Source organism: Ostrea edulis, chromosome 4 (assembly GCF_947568905.1).
Source record: "Ostrea edulis chromosome 4, xbOstEdul1.1, whole genome shotgun sequence".
Lineage (NCBI taxonomy): Eukaryota > Metazoa > Mollusca > Bivalvia > Ostreida > Ostreidae > Ostrea > Ostrea edulis.
Genome location: NC_079167.1, coordinates 34,123,600 through 34,137,215, shown reverse-complemented (window position 1 = coordinate 34,137,215; position 13,616 = coordinate 34,123,600). Strand labels below are relative to the sequence as shown.

General features: G+C 34.1%; 1 protein-coding gene across 1 annotated transcript in view; it reads right to left on the bottom strand.

Annotated features, from left to right (window-relative positions):
* Nucleotides 1-13,616, bottom strand: part of LOC130054076 (uncharacterized) — a 59,736-nt gene that overhangs the window by 5,261 nt on the left and 40,859 nt on the right. The window contains exons 11-14 of the mRNA XM_056162454.1: nucleotides 9,887-10,002; nucleotides 8,150-8,302; nucleotides 7,858-8,040; nucleotides 6,996-7,120 (exon numbers count right to left, since the gene is read on the bottom strand). Of these exons, the coding sequence (XP_056018429.1) occupies nucleotides 6,996-7,120; nucleotides 7,858-8,040; nucleotides 8,150-8,302; nucleotides 9,887-10,002 (577 nt within the window). The remainder of the gene's footprint in view (nucleotides 1-6,995; nucleotides 7,121-7,857; nucleotides 8,041-8,149; nucleotides 8,303-9,886; nucleotides 10,003-13,616) is intronic.

Sequence of the window (13,616 nt, the reverse complement as noted above, 5' to 3'; positions counted from 1 at the left end):
CAAACACGGTCACGCCGTAAGACATTTTATCTTTACACCTCCATATGGATATATATATATATATATATATATATATATATATATATATATATATATATATATATAAAGTCCCTTTTTATGCCCCCGATATCGAAATTAGGGGGGGGGGGGTATTGTTTTTGTCCTGTCTGTCATTCTGTAATTCTGTCTGAACTTTAACCTTGCTAATAACTTTTGAATAGCAAGTGCTAGAGCTTTGATATTTCATATGAGTATTCCTTGTGACAAGACCTTTCCGTTGGTACTAAACCTTTTGACCTTGACATTTGACTTACTTTTAATTTTTTTTTTTTACATTGGTCATAACTTCTAAATGGTAAATATTAGAGCTTTCATATTGCACATGAGCATTTATTGTGACAAGATCTTTCTACTGGCACGAAGATATTTGTCCTTGTGACCTTGGCCATCTTCGGAATTGGCCATTATCGGGGGCATTTGTGTTTAACAAACACATCTTGTTTCGAAATAAAATATCAAAAAACCTCTAAACACTTTGTAGAAATATTTCGACCGTGTTACCGGTCTTCTTCAGTCGTGTTTATCTATCATAGCAATGTAACGCAAGACTACATGTACACGAAAGTACTATGACGTCACAGTAAGTATTATAAAATTGAAAATCAACGTCAAAGTTGATTTTGCGCGAAAAACATTTGAGAAAGGTAAGAGTCTAATAATAAAATGAACAATACTCACCCGACCTCGTGGACAACACTAAACAATTTTTGTATATTTGAACAATGTGGACAACAATATGCTGGGGAAACTACAAACATCAGACTTAGGACCAACAATCACCGATCAACTATCAAAACCCTTCGCGTGACCGAACCCCTAGGGGAACATTTCAACAAAGAAGGTCACATTTGGCAAGACATGCAAGTGGTTGTTATTGATCATAACCCAATATGGACCGATGCAGAGAGAAAGAGCACAGAAAAATCCTGGATGCAACGTTTGAAATCATTCCGTCCAGGTGGAATGAATAATTTGAATGATTTCACGCGCATGAATCCAGGATAAATCCTTAGTTAAAATAAGTTTCCATAGCCTAATCGCCAAAATTCACCCGATAAGATATCTTATTTTGTATGATTAATATAAATACAATTCGTTTCCCCGGATTCAAGGCTCTGACCTTGAGTTCCTTTATTTAACCTTGAGTTCCTTTATTTAGCCATTACGAGGATTCCCAAAATTGCGATTATTGTTTGACCTTCAATACTTCCTAATTATGTTAGAACATCATAAGAAATCATTACAATTATGAATTTATATAGCTCTTTCTCTCTCTCTCTCCCTCTCATATTCTAGTCTCGACATTGCGGCTTTTTAAAAATAAAAAAAAGGAGGGATGATAATAAGAAAAAAAATGTATTGACCTTGAAGACTAGTATTTTATTAATATATCATCTTTAGATCTCTAAACTATGGTAAAACATTATTCTAAATCAACATAAGTTCGGATTCGCATAGCTCTTTATGTTGCGATATCAGAATTTCTAGAATGCGGCTTTAATTTGTCTGACCTTGAAAAATATATTACCTTGAAAAATAATACTGAATCTTTTTCCTTAGACTTCTCTCCCATTCACCTATTCGGTTATTGATTTTAATGCTAGATCTGTGTCTTTTGATTGACCTTGTTTGTTGTTTAATCGTGTTCTTCTGGCAATCATTATTTTTCGCTGTTCACCATATCCGAATCATCAATGGTACGGACTACCTAATATTGTTTTTAACTTAGGTAGCAGGGGACAGTTTCGCACTATAGGCCCGGCAACTTTTTCAAAAAATGGAATTACCCCGTATTTGAAGTGATATTACATGTGTAAAAATGTATACAATAATTTTAGGATGCATGTCAATTGTAGCTGAGTGCTTAGTAAAAATGTTGATATACAACATGTAGGTGTCACCATGATTCCTAGCATATAGATGGGTGCAAATACGAAACTAAGACACGTGGTCAGTTGCTGAAGAAATTCCGGTGAAAACATGCAGGGTCTAGCAAAAGGTCTGTAGCTGTGAGGGAAGGTGGATGGCCCCATATGAGAGGTAGATTTTTGAGAAGGGCAGATAGGGTTCTTGATTGTGCACAGTGTCTAAATCCCCATGTTTGGTACTGTGATGGTGTGGGGGTGGTGCGGATTAGCCCAAATGAGGGAAAATCAAAGGAAAAAAGGGGAACCTGCTCAGAGCATGTTTTGTGCACCAGCACCAGTATTTATAGATTACATGTAATTTAGGGTCATAATTTATTAACTACACTAATATGAAATACAAGTATTGACGTAAAATGGAAATATGATTTTTCATTAGTCTGTCATAATCTGACTTTGGTGTATACCCCCTATCCACATGTTTCAAAACCAAAGAAACTGTCCCCTGCCACCTTAATCACTCCATTTCATTATCTTCCCACCATTTTATTCCATAATCACATTGTTTTGTAAGTTTTCCCTCTAAATTTATCTGATTTCTGTAATTTTCAAGAATAATTTTATTTTCATCCCGACCCGACCATGGTACAAACTCTCTAAACCATAGTCAGTAAACACGCTTTACCAATCTCTCACCAGAGGGCGTATTACGCTGCGCTACAACACCTCTGTCAACGTCTGAATGTCAAGATTCTTGGCAAAACTTATATTTCTACCTATTGCATAATAAAGTATGATTTTACAAGTTTTAGTGTTAAGCTTAAAATCTTACAGTAAGTTCACAAAAACAACGAAGTCCATGATTATTCTAGTATTATTAGATGAATGAATATTTATATAAAACCTTTTAATTCGCTCAGGTGTCTCATATTTACCAGCTTCTGCGTTTATAAAATTCAGACAAGTGTTTGATTTGCTTAGATATGATTATTACAGTTTGATATGCTAAGTTAGTTTTAGTACGTTTTGATATGATTTTTAGACGTTGACAAAGGTATTAGTGGAGCGTAGCGGGAACGATAACTCTGGGTAGAGATTGACGCTTTACAACGAAACCACCACCATTTTTATCACTCAGTACAACAGTGTATCAGTCTTGTCACCAATGTAGTTTATCGATACTTGTCGTTTTTGTGTGTTATTTGTTTATGTAATTTATGTCTCTTGATAAAGACGCGGGTTGCGTCGAAAATTTGAGTTTTAAATAACCAACAGTGTCGTGGCCTTTTCAGTGCTTTTATATATCAACTTTCCATATTTATTTAGCAATATTTCATTATCACCTACATATGGTGATTATATCTCTCAACTGATTCCATACTCGAGAGTGGTCAGTTTTTTAATCGAAGCAGGCTACTGACAAACAAGTTAATTGTGCAAGGGTTTCAACATTCTCGTTTAAAGTCAGCATTTCGCAAATTCTATGGTCGTTATAACGATCTAGTTTGCCAATACAACATATCATTGGGTCAAATGCTGTCTGAGTTGCTTCATACCGATTGTTAGGCCGTTCTTGGCACACTGAATTTGACTACGGATAACTCCGTTTACCTGATCAAGATATAGGGCTGACGGCAGGTGTGACCAGTCGACAGGGGATGTTTACTCCTCCTAGACACCTGATCCCACCTCTAGTGTGTCCAGGGGTCCGCGTTTGCCTAAATATCTATTTTGTATTGCTTATAGGAGTTACGAGATTGATCACGATACGTCATATAAGAGTTGATACTCTCCACGTTCGATTGCATCTCAGGTAGCCCTTGTTCGTTCATGTTTTACAAAAATGTTTAGAAAATAAATAAAAGAGGGTACATTTTGTATTTTATAACAAATTTCTACGTAGCAAAGTCCTCATTAATATGTAAACGTCCATGTGTTTTAATGGTGTCTAACTAAATCTGAAAAGTTTTTCTTGAAAATAAACGAATCAAAGCATTTTCACTACATCATTGTCATACTAATATTATTATACATATCAGAGATAGATCATTGACATCTTTATTCAAAAGCATCTCAGCTTATTTGAAAGGTGAGATATATTCTTTCCAAAACAACTAAGAATGTTCATGGAACAATTTAGTATTAATTGTTTTCCTTTTCTGTTGTATGCCTTATTTCAAGAAATAACTTTCTGGTCACTTTTTAATGTGAAATGGAACATTTTCAATTTTTGACAACCTCACGGTAGGGGTGTTTAAGACACTATACCTCATTTTCTGTAAGGAAGTGGAGTAAAAGGAATTCAGAATTGGATTCAGCATACTCAAAATTGGTAATTACACCTGCTTTTTATTGTTTTGGGTAGATGGTGTTTCAAGAAATAAAGTTGGGTCACTTTTTGATGCGAAATGAAACATTTTCCGTTTTTGGCAACCTCACGGTAGGGGGTGTTTAAGACATTATACTTCATTTTCTCTAAGAAATTGGAGTAAAAGGAATCCAGATTTGAAATCAGCATACTCAAAATTGGTAATTGCATCTGATTTTTATTGTTTTGGGTAATTTTTTAAAAATGGGTGGTGGTTGCTACTGAATTGGTAGCGGAAGCAATGTAAATTTCATCTAACCTATACATTGACATTTCCTCAAACCATGACTGAATACTTCTCATTACCAGATCATTAGAGTTATCGCGCTTTGATGACTCTTGTGCGTCATTGGTAAGAAAATGCACAAGTCTCGCGAGTAAGTGCGAGATTACTGGGACATAAACGAAACGTTCATAGCAACCCCCCCCCTTTTTTTTTTAAAAGTTAAAGTACATTGTGTATCTTTAAATAGAATAGCCATTGGTCAAACTGCATTTTTAAATATCCTAACACTAGTTTATCAAGGATGTTACATGTTTTTTAAACTCTACTACACCTAATTTAAAAATTCCAAACAACGATGTTCTCTGTCCTAAGGCAGTCAATCAATATTTTGTAATTTTAAAAATAGCTTAGATGTAGTTTGGAAACGCATTTGTTGTGTTAATTAGTGTTATAAACGTCTTAAAAAATGCAGTTTGGCAAATATATAACTTATTCTAAAATATTGAAAAATGAGAGAGAGAGAGAGAGAGAGAGAGAGAGAGAGAGAGAGAGAGAGGGGGGGGGGGGTACATGAACGATTACAAAGTCAATGCCCATATGAACCTGTCCAAATTGTATGATATAATGGAATGTCTTCATAGTCTGACAGAATAATTCTAATAACATATGAATCCCATTAATTACAAGAAAAGATGTTGTGTCGGATGTGCATTTTGGTTTTCCCCTTCACAGTTCTTCTTGCGATTGATGCTTTATATCGGTTAGATTTGGCAGATCCTTCACATAGTTTAATAAGTTCGTCTGTTTTCTTGTCAGAATAATCAATTCCTAAATTTGCCATTAGAATTTTAATCAGTGTCGTGGTTTGCAGTCGGTTATAATATGTATTCGATACCATAATTTATATTACGTATGCCTAAGTAGTGTTTACGTATGTTGTCCCGGTAGCACGACTTTACGCGCCTTTAATTTGAAGAGTTCCACTAATGGAAATGATAAGTTCTCATTACCAGATCATTAGAGTTATCGCGCTTTGGTGACTCTTGTGCGTCATTGGTAAGAAAATGCACAAGTCTCGCGAGTAAGTGCGAGATTACTGGGACATAAACGAAACGTTCATAGCAACTCCCCTCCCCCCCTTTTTTTTTAAAGTTAAAGCACATTGTGTATCTTTAAATAGAATAGCCATTGGTCAAACTGCATTTTTAAATATTCTAACACTAGTTTATCAAGGATGTTACATGTTTTTTAAAACTCTACTACACCTAATTTAAAAATTCCAAACAACGATGTTCTCTGTCCTAAGGCAGTCAATCAATATTTTGTAATTTTAAAAATAGCTTAGATGTAGTTTAGAAACGCATTTGTTGTGTTAATTAGTGTTATAAACGTCTTAAAAAATGCAGTTTGGCAAATATATAACTTATTCTAAAATATTAAAAAATGAGAGAGAGAGAGAGAGAGAGAGAGAGAGAGAGAGAGAGAGAGAGAGAGGGGGGGGGTACATGAACGATTACAAAGTCAATGCCCATATGAACCTGTCCAAATTGTATGATATAATGGAATGTCTTCATAGTCTGACAGAATAATTCTAATAACATATGAATCCCATTAATTACAAGAAAAGTTATTGTGTCGGATGTGCATTTTGGTTTTTCCCTTCACAGTTCTTCTTGCGATTGATGCTTTATATCGGTTAGATTTGGCAGATCCTTCACATAGTTTAATAAGTTCGTCTGTTTTCTTGTCAGAATAATCAATTCCTAAATTTGCCTTTAGAATTTTAATCAGTGTCGTGGTTTGCAGTCGGTTATAATATGTATTCGATACCATAATTTATATTACGTATGCCTAAGTAATGTTTACGTATGTTGTCCCGGTAGCACGACTTTACGCGCCTTTAATTTGAAGAGTTCCACTAATGGAAATGATAAGTATTGGCAGCGAAAACCATGTAAATTTCAACCAGCAATGTAAGCAATGCACTTATTGAAAGGAAGATTAAACATGACTGAAGGTACATATTCATTTCTGCACACAATGAAGTAAAAATCAACATTTTTACAATCAAAATTTTATCAAGGGAACTCTATAAAACACAGTTTACAGTTCAAGCTTAATTTTTTTCCCGTCTTTTAAAACAATTAAATATTTCACACTATTCGGCAATTGAATGACACACGTTTCATCATTCTCGGGGGTCGCCGTCGCTGAATGTTCGGGAGCGCATCCATTCAAAGTAAAGTGTACAACTACTGGCAGGTGTTACGTCATGCGATCGATAGTACTGTGGGCGGGGCAGTGATCAGTAGATCTATATGCAGGCGGGGCAAAAACTTATCGTCCAATGAAATGCCGTCTAAGCCGGTTAGATGTTTTGAAACGTCAAAATAACATCTAACCTATACGAGGAAGATTGTAGAAGGTGTATTGACACATAGTGCCTTCGGTCATACCTATGGCAGATAATACTAACCATTGTATTCCATCTGCCTCCTCTGGACTTTCAATTTTGATCTGCTCTAGATGGATGCCGAAGTCTGATGACGCTATCACACGGTATTTACCAAATTTGGGCACCACAATCGTTTGTTCTCGTTTCTGTAATACACAACAGTCATTCAACATTACGTACAAGTACATTAGGAATCAAAACCAAGCCAATCTGCTGCATTCTGGTTGTCTAATCCTTGAATACTTTTAACTTGATTTTTTTATGTAATGAAAAATGTTCGTTATTATTCAATAAAGGATGTATGCATTTCTTCGTTCTATATATTTAACACTCTCATTCTCATTAGTTTGGGGGAGACACTAGGAGTAATAAGAAGAGAAAAAGTCCTCGACTCAGTGGTCCTAGGTTGGGAATAGATGGTTGGTTGGTTGGTTGGTTGTGTATTGTTTAACGTCCCACTCGATGATTTTTAACTCAAATGCAGCCATATCCATTGCTGGTGATTGACTGCAAAATTAGGAATATGTTCGGCGCTTACGACCTTTGAGCAGGGAGGGGTCTTCATCGTACCACACCTGCTGTGACATAGGGCCTCGGTTTGTGTGGTCTCAATCGAAGGACCGCCCTCATTTAGCAACCTCTTACGATAAGCAAGGGGTACCGAGGAACTATTGTAACGCGGAATATAATTAAGTAAAAAAATATATACAAATATGTATATATCCTTGCCTTCTTAAAATCATACAAATCGATTATGGTCATATTGAATCGAATTCAAGAAATTATCTCAAAATGAATTTCATTGACATAATTATCATTATTCCATCAATTTGAAAATTGCATTATATTCTCACTTTTCAAATTTGTTCACAATACCACTTACTTTTGTTTCCAGAATCCAAACATTCTTTGCTCTGAGACATCGAAAAATCCATCCAGCTGAATGAAATGAGTCTATATGTTTGGCCAGTTCATACAAAAGCTCAATGTATGGACCAATCGTGTCCCCACGTTCTTTGTGGAGGACTTTATCAAGAAGGTGCGTTGATCTTGGAAATTTATAGTGCTACACAAAATGTACAAAGTTTGTGATAGCTTTTTTTAAATTTTTTTTTTATAAAAAGACACTTCTAAAATTGTCTAAGAATCCATTCATGATATCCATCATGACTTACTAGCTGTTTAAAGCCATCTGCTGAGACACTTGTCGTAGGAGGCCAAGGCTCCACACACATTTTTCTGCTGTCGATCTCCTTCAGTCTGTTGTATGTAAACTTCAGGAAGTCATCGCTCACTTTTTCCATTACTTTCATCATGTTTATTCTGTCCTAGATAAACAGTAGTCCGAAACATTTGTAATATAGAGCCTAAATTAAGATGCTATGTCTCTTTGCGATACCCTATGATGTGGAGAACGTTTTATTTTATTTCTTTATTTCTTGATGGAAATGCTTTACAGTGTCGATACGGTAGTGAACATTTTTTGCCAAACACTGATCTACATTTTAATGAAAACAAATTCAGCGAAAATTGACGGAATATATTTCTTGCATTGAAATTAAAAAACCCAGTACGACTTAAATAGCTCTTTTTCAAAACAAACTTAAAACATATCTTTTTCAAACTTGCATTTAATCTGTAATTCGTTGTACAGTTATTATTATTATTATTATTATTATTATTATTATATATATATATATATATATATATATATATATATATATATATATATATATAATCAGTTTTAGTATTATATTATGCCTTTTCCATGTATTTATTGTTCTTTGCTTTAGTTTGTTCATATGTTGGGGTGTTGTTTTTTTTACAAGTAGAGCGCTTTAGGGTAATTGTATTAATTAGATAAAGATGTATGTATACAAATGTATGATAATAAATAGCAGTATAATTAGTTTAAGGAAGTTAGCTCCTAAGCTTTTGAGAACAACTGCGCAGGATGCTACAACTAACTATGTACTGGTTCAATACTGATCTCATTGGTGCAAACATATCACACATCTATTGCAGAACCCTACCCAGTTCAAAACGTTTGTATCACTTCAAATTTGAAAGGGTTTGGCAGGGACTATATTTTGTGGCGGAAGGTTTCATTAATCAAAAAGTTTTAAGTCTGCATGATATTACAGTATCTGTTTCTTCCAATGTATCGTCTACTTTTATACTCCTATTCGTGTATTTCAGTTTTATAATTTATGATACAGGTAGCCGAGACTTGGAAGTAGTTCAAATGTTGAAATTTATTAACTTGGTTGATATATTTTTCCAAAATTGTTAATAAAAGTTTTAATTAATTTACTCGAAATTTTGTGTAAAAATCCAGTATTTTCGCCAATAACTAAAAAATTTGATCTCCAACCTCCACTTTTTAAAGTTCCATTTAAAGTGTAAGACTAGACCTTGAAAATTATGTAAAATTTTAGAAATTGACATTACTCTTAATATGTCCTTTTAATTCTCAATTTTTAAATCATGAAGTTTTTCGTATATCAAGTGCAAATAGGTCAGTATTTTTTTCCCCATTACTAGTGATATAATTTTTATCTGTAGTGTTAGAAGACATGATTATGTATCTATTTTATGTAATGATTGATTTGTGTTGCTTATGTTGTGCTGACACCAACAGAAAAATCAAGTTTAATTGAATACTTTTTAAGTGCAAAAAGGTCATGTTTAGAACACTGTAGCTCAATAACAAGCGTTGCATCCCAAGTTTTTATTTTTAATTTCCTAATTGAATTCTCCTTCAATGTAGAAATAAAAAATACACTTCCCAAAAAATTGACATTACTTCAAATCTCAGGTGCGAACCTCTTTAACTTGGGAATATTTTCCAGTCCATTGAAATGGGGAACAAACTAAACTTGCATTGAGGCCTAGTAATCTGTACATTTTACCTCACTCTCGATCTTGTAATACTCGTCAGAGGATATTTCTGTCAGTGGGATGCCATCCTGTTCTCGTAGTTTATCATTGTGTTCCGCTGCATCTGACGCAAACACATTCATGGGATCTAAAGGAATTTATATTCGCAGGTGAGAAATTGTATGTAAATCGCTAAAACAATCTCGTTTAAGTAGAGCATGAAATCGGAGACTATCGAATGAAATCTAATCTCGCTGCTCCCGGGACTCAAACGCGAGCTACCTGAGACCCGGTGATATTTCTACCGGATATGTATGTGCTTGAAGGGATTCCAGTGTTAATGTAAGTATCAATTAGAAATTATGGTATATTGTGCTTTATTTCTTTTTGCAAAGATTTGGACCCTGGCCAACTTTGAAAGAACTCTTGATTATCGTGAAAAAAAAATTGAGAGCGCAGCAGGGTTAAGGTGTCCCGAGTAAAGTTTTAAAGCTCAAGTACGGTGAATTTCCTAAAACTTGACTTTTACACAGAAAAATGTCTGTCGTACACTTATGGATTAATTTCCATGGCAATTTTGATAAAAATCACTTGGCGTGAAGTACACGACGCTATCAAACTTTTACCTGAGCGATCGATAAATGTGTCGTGACGTGAGTTATCGCTCGTAGCTTATGACGTCATCTGAGACAACTTTCGATTGCATTGATAGGGTTTTATAGTGTTTACATAGAAAAGTCCTGTATTTATGGTACAATGTGCTGCTTTGAACTGCAATGTCAAATCGGGACAGGGATTAAGTATGTTTCTTTTCCCAAAAGACCCTAAATTTCGAAGAATTTGGACACTGAAACTGAAAAGAGACACTGAGATTTGTGACAAGCCACGAGGATCAGTGAGTGACACTTTAATTAACGAGGATCAGGTTTCCATCAACCCCGACGCATCATCCTGTTTGACTATAAACAAAGTGCAAAGTGATGATTAACTGGACATCCTACAAAACAAGTGGAGGGATGTATTTTAATTATATAAAAAGTTCAACCCAAATTAAGGGGGGATGCAATCCACCCCTCTCTACATCCACCACTGAATGCTTTAATGCGACATTGTATTCAATGGGTTTGCGATTGCACATAAAAATTAATGTCACCCATTACCTAGTTCAAATTGATTTTATTTCTTTTATTAAATGAAATATCTTTCGAATATTGTCGTACTCATACTATATTTATAAGGGACTCATCATTTCATTTCTTCACTATATATATTTTGAAAAAAATAAAATATAGTAAAAATGGAAATGAATTCAATTTTAAAAAACCATTTTGATAAAACCTTATTTATTAGGTCAGTCCAATTTCCAAAGCTTTTTCTTCAAGTTCATTATGAAAACAAGTACAAGTTTTTCCTTTTCCTAATATGGTTTTAAGTGCTACATTAATTAATATATCATGAATCATTAAGGCAAAATTTCACACCTCAAAATGCTACAATTCGTTAACTTTGTGCCGTAATATTTTAATTTCGCATTTGATGTGTGTTGTGAAGAAATTACATGTACTAATAGGCCTAATTTACATTTTATGATATTGTATCTACATGTAGATGTTTTTCTTTTTTAAAAAAAGGGGGGGTTACAAATAACGTTATGCACAATAGGTTTTTTTTTCTTTTGTCTTTTGTTGTTCTTTTTTCAAAAAGGCATTTTTCAATTAAATATATATCTAGCTAAACACATTATAATCTGAATCTGATCAATCTCATACCAGTAAATTCCTTTAAAAAAATACAAACGTGAGAGTCAATCTAGTTAAATACGCTCACAATCGCTACAATAGAGTATACGGCGAGTATTTATGAAGTCTGATTTTGATTAGCCTAGATTGTGTAAAATACAAAGGTTATCTTTTGATAGAACATTTTTTCCAATATCATTCCCATTTTTCTATGGACTGGCTCGGTAAATAATTTCTAACTGAGATTCCTATGAGATATTTGTCGAACATAGACTATCGGATGGTTTCGAAACGGGTGCAGGTACAAATATAAAAGGTTGAATCCCTAAACTCAAGTGTATCTACGGTATTTCACCGTCACTATCCACGGTGTTGCTAAAACTGGAAAATAAAACGATGATATATACAGGCGTAAACAACTACAATTGTCTCAGATGACGTTATAAGAAAGGGTGATAATTCCTTCGTTCGTTTCTATAAACAACGATTTTGCGCATTTACCTGGATTTAAAAAAAATAATAAACACATCAATAAACTTTTCAAAACGGGTTTTAATGAATTATAAACTTTATTTTCAAATCTATTTTTATTACACTTGACCTTTAAAAACAAACATCATAAAATGTACCTCAGTGCACTTCACACTATATGACGTCACAATATAAAAGTACGTCACGACGTACAGGTCTATAGTTGTATCGCGGGGAAAATGTCATAATGTTTTCTCGCTATTTACTACCGTTATCTGGTGTTCAAGCTGTGTATGTTTAAATTTGTTTGTCAGATGACCCCCCACCCCCACCCCCAAGTTTTCTTGGATAATATATGTCTCATATTTTTATATATATTGTGCTTTAAAAACTGTAAAGTAATCTTTATATTACTTTGTGACCTTGAAATCGCCCCCGATGTGTATAGTCATTTGGAATAAAGAAAACCAACGTGTGTACATATCGACGCGGCACAGGTGAAAGATGACGATATTTTATTTATTTCGATCAAGGCATATTCTTAAAGGTAACTAGTTGCAGATTTAGGATTTTGATACGGAAGGTATTTTGCCTCGTTTAGATAAGATTTGGCTGCGAATGTAGGAAATGCCCAAAATTTGATTTGAGATTATGGAAATTGCTATATTTGAGAGGATATTGTACCGATCCGTATCACTTTTTTAATTTACCATATCAATGTCGACATATCAAGCCCAAGCTGCATATGATTTGAGTGCAACTTTCACCTGTGCCGAGGTGATAAACAACTAAATGGCTAGCGGATAAAAATAGCTCTACGTCACTTGTATGACGACGTAATAGTTAACGAGGCCGAGTACAATTCGAATTTTCGCGTTCTGCGCAGTTGTTGCGCATCGTTTCACTTTCATGAAGTCGTAAAAAGTGAACTATAGATATTTTAACAAATACGATGTTTTTTTAAATAAAAAACTAAAGGACTGTTAATTCATGTTCAAATATAGTAAATTCTAAAGATGATAAGAAAGGTTTGTTTAAAAAGTGGTTTTACAACTTGAGAAAACCAGAGCAGACGTCAGACAATTTCCCGGTGGTTTGAACACATGGGGATATTACAAAAAGAATTTATTTATAGAAAAAAGTTTGACGTCGACCTATGACCCATGCAAAGATAAAGTCAGCTAGATCATTTATTTTAATATGTGTTATCATACGCATGTATATACATGTATATTTTCCCCTACATGTTCATATCTTATTTCCAAACGCCAAAGGCCCTCGTGGGGCAGCATGAAAATACACACAAATGTATAAATACATCAGCAAAAAAAAAAAAAAGAAAGAAAAAAAAACCAAAAAAGAATAAGAAGTGATTACATGACACATGGTTTAAAACACAATGTCACTGTTATTTTAAATTGCATATATTGTTCAAAATAAATTTCCTAAGTGTATGCTCTGTTCTAGTTTACAAGGGAATAAAGACCAAAATGGAAAAATAATAGCGATATCGAAAATAGTAAATTAATAGTTAAAAAAATTTGACGCAAAT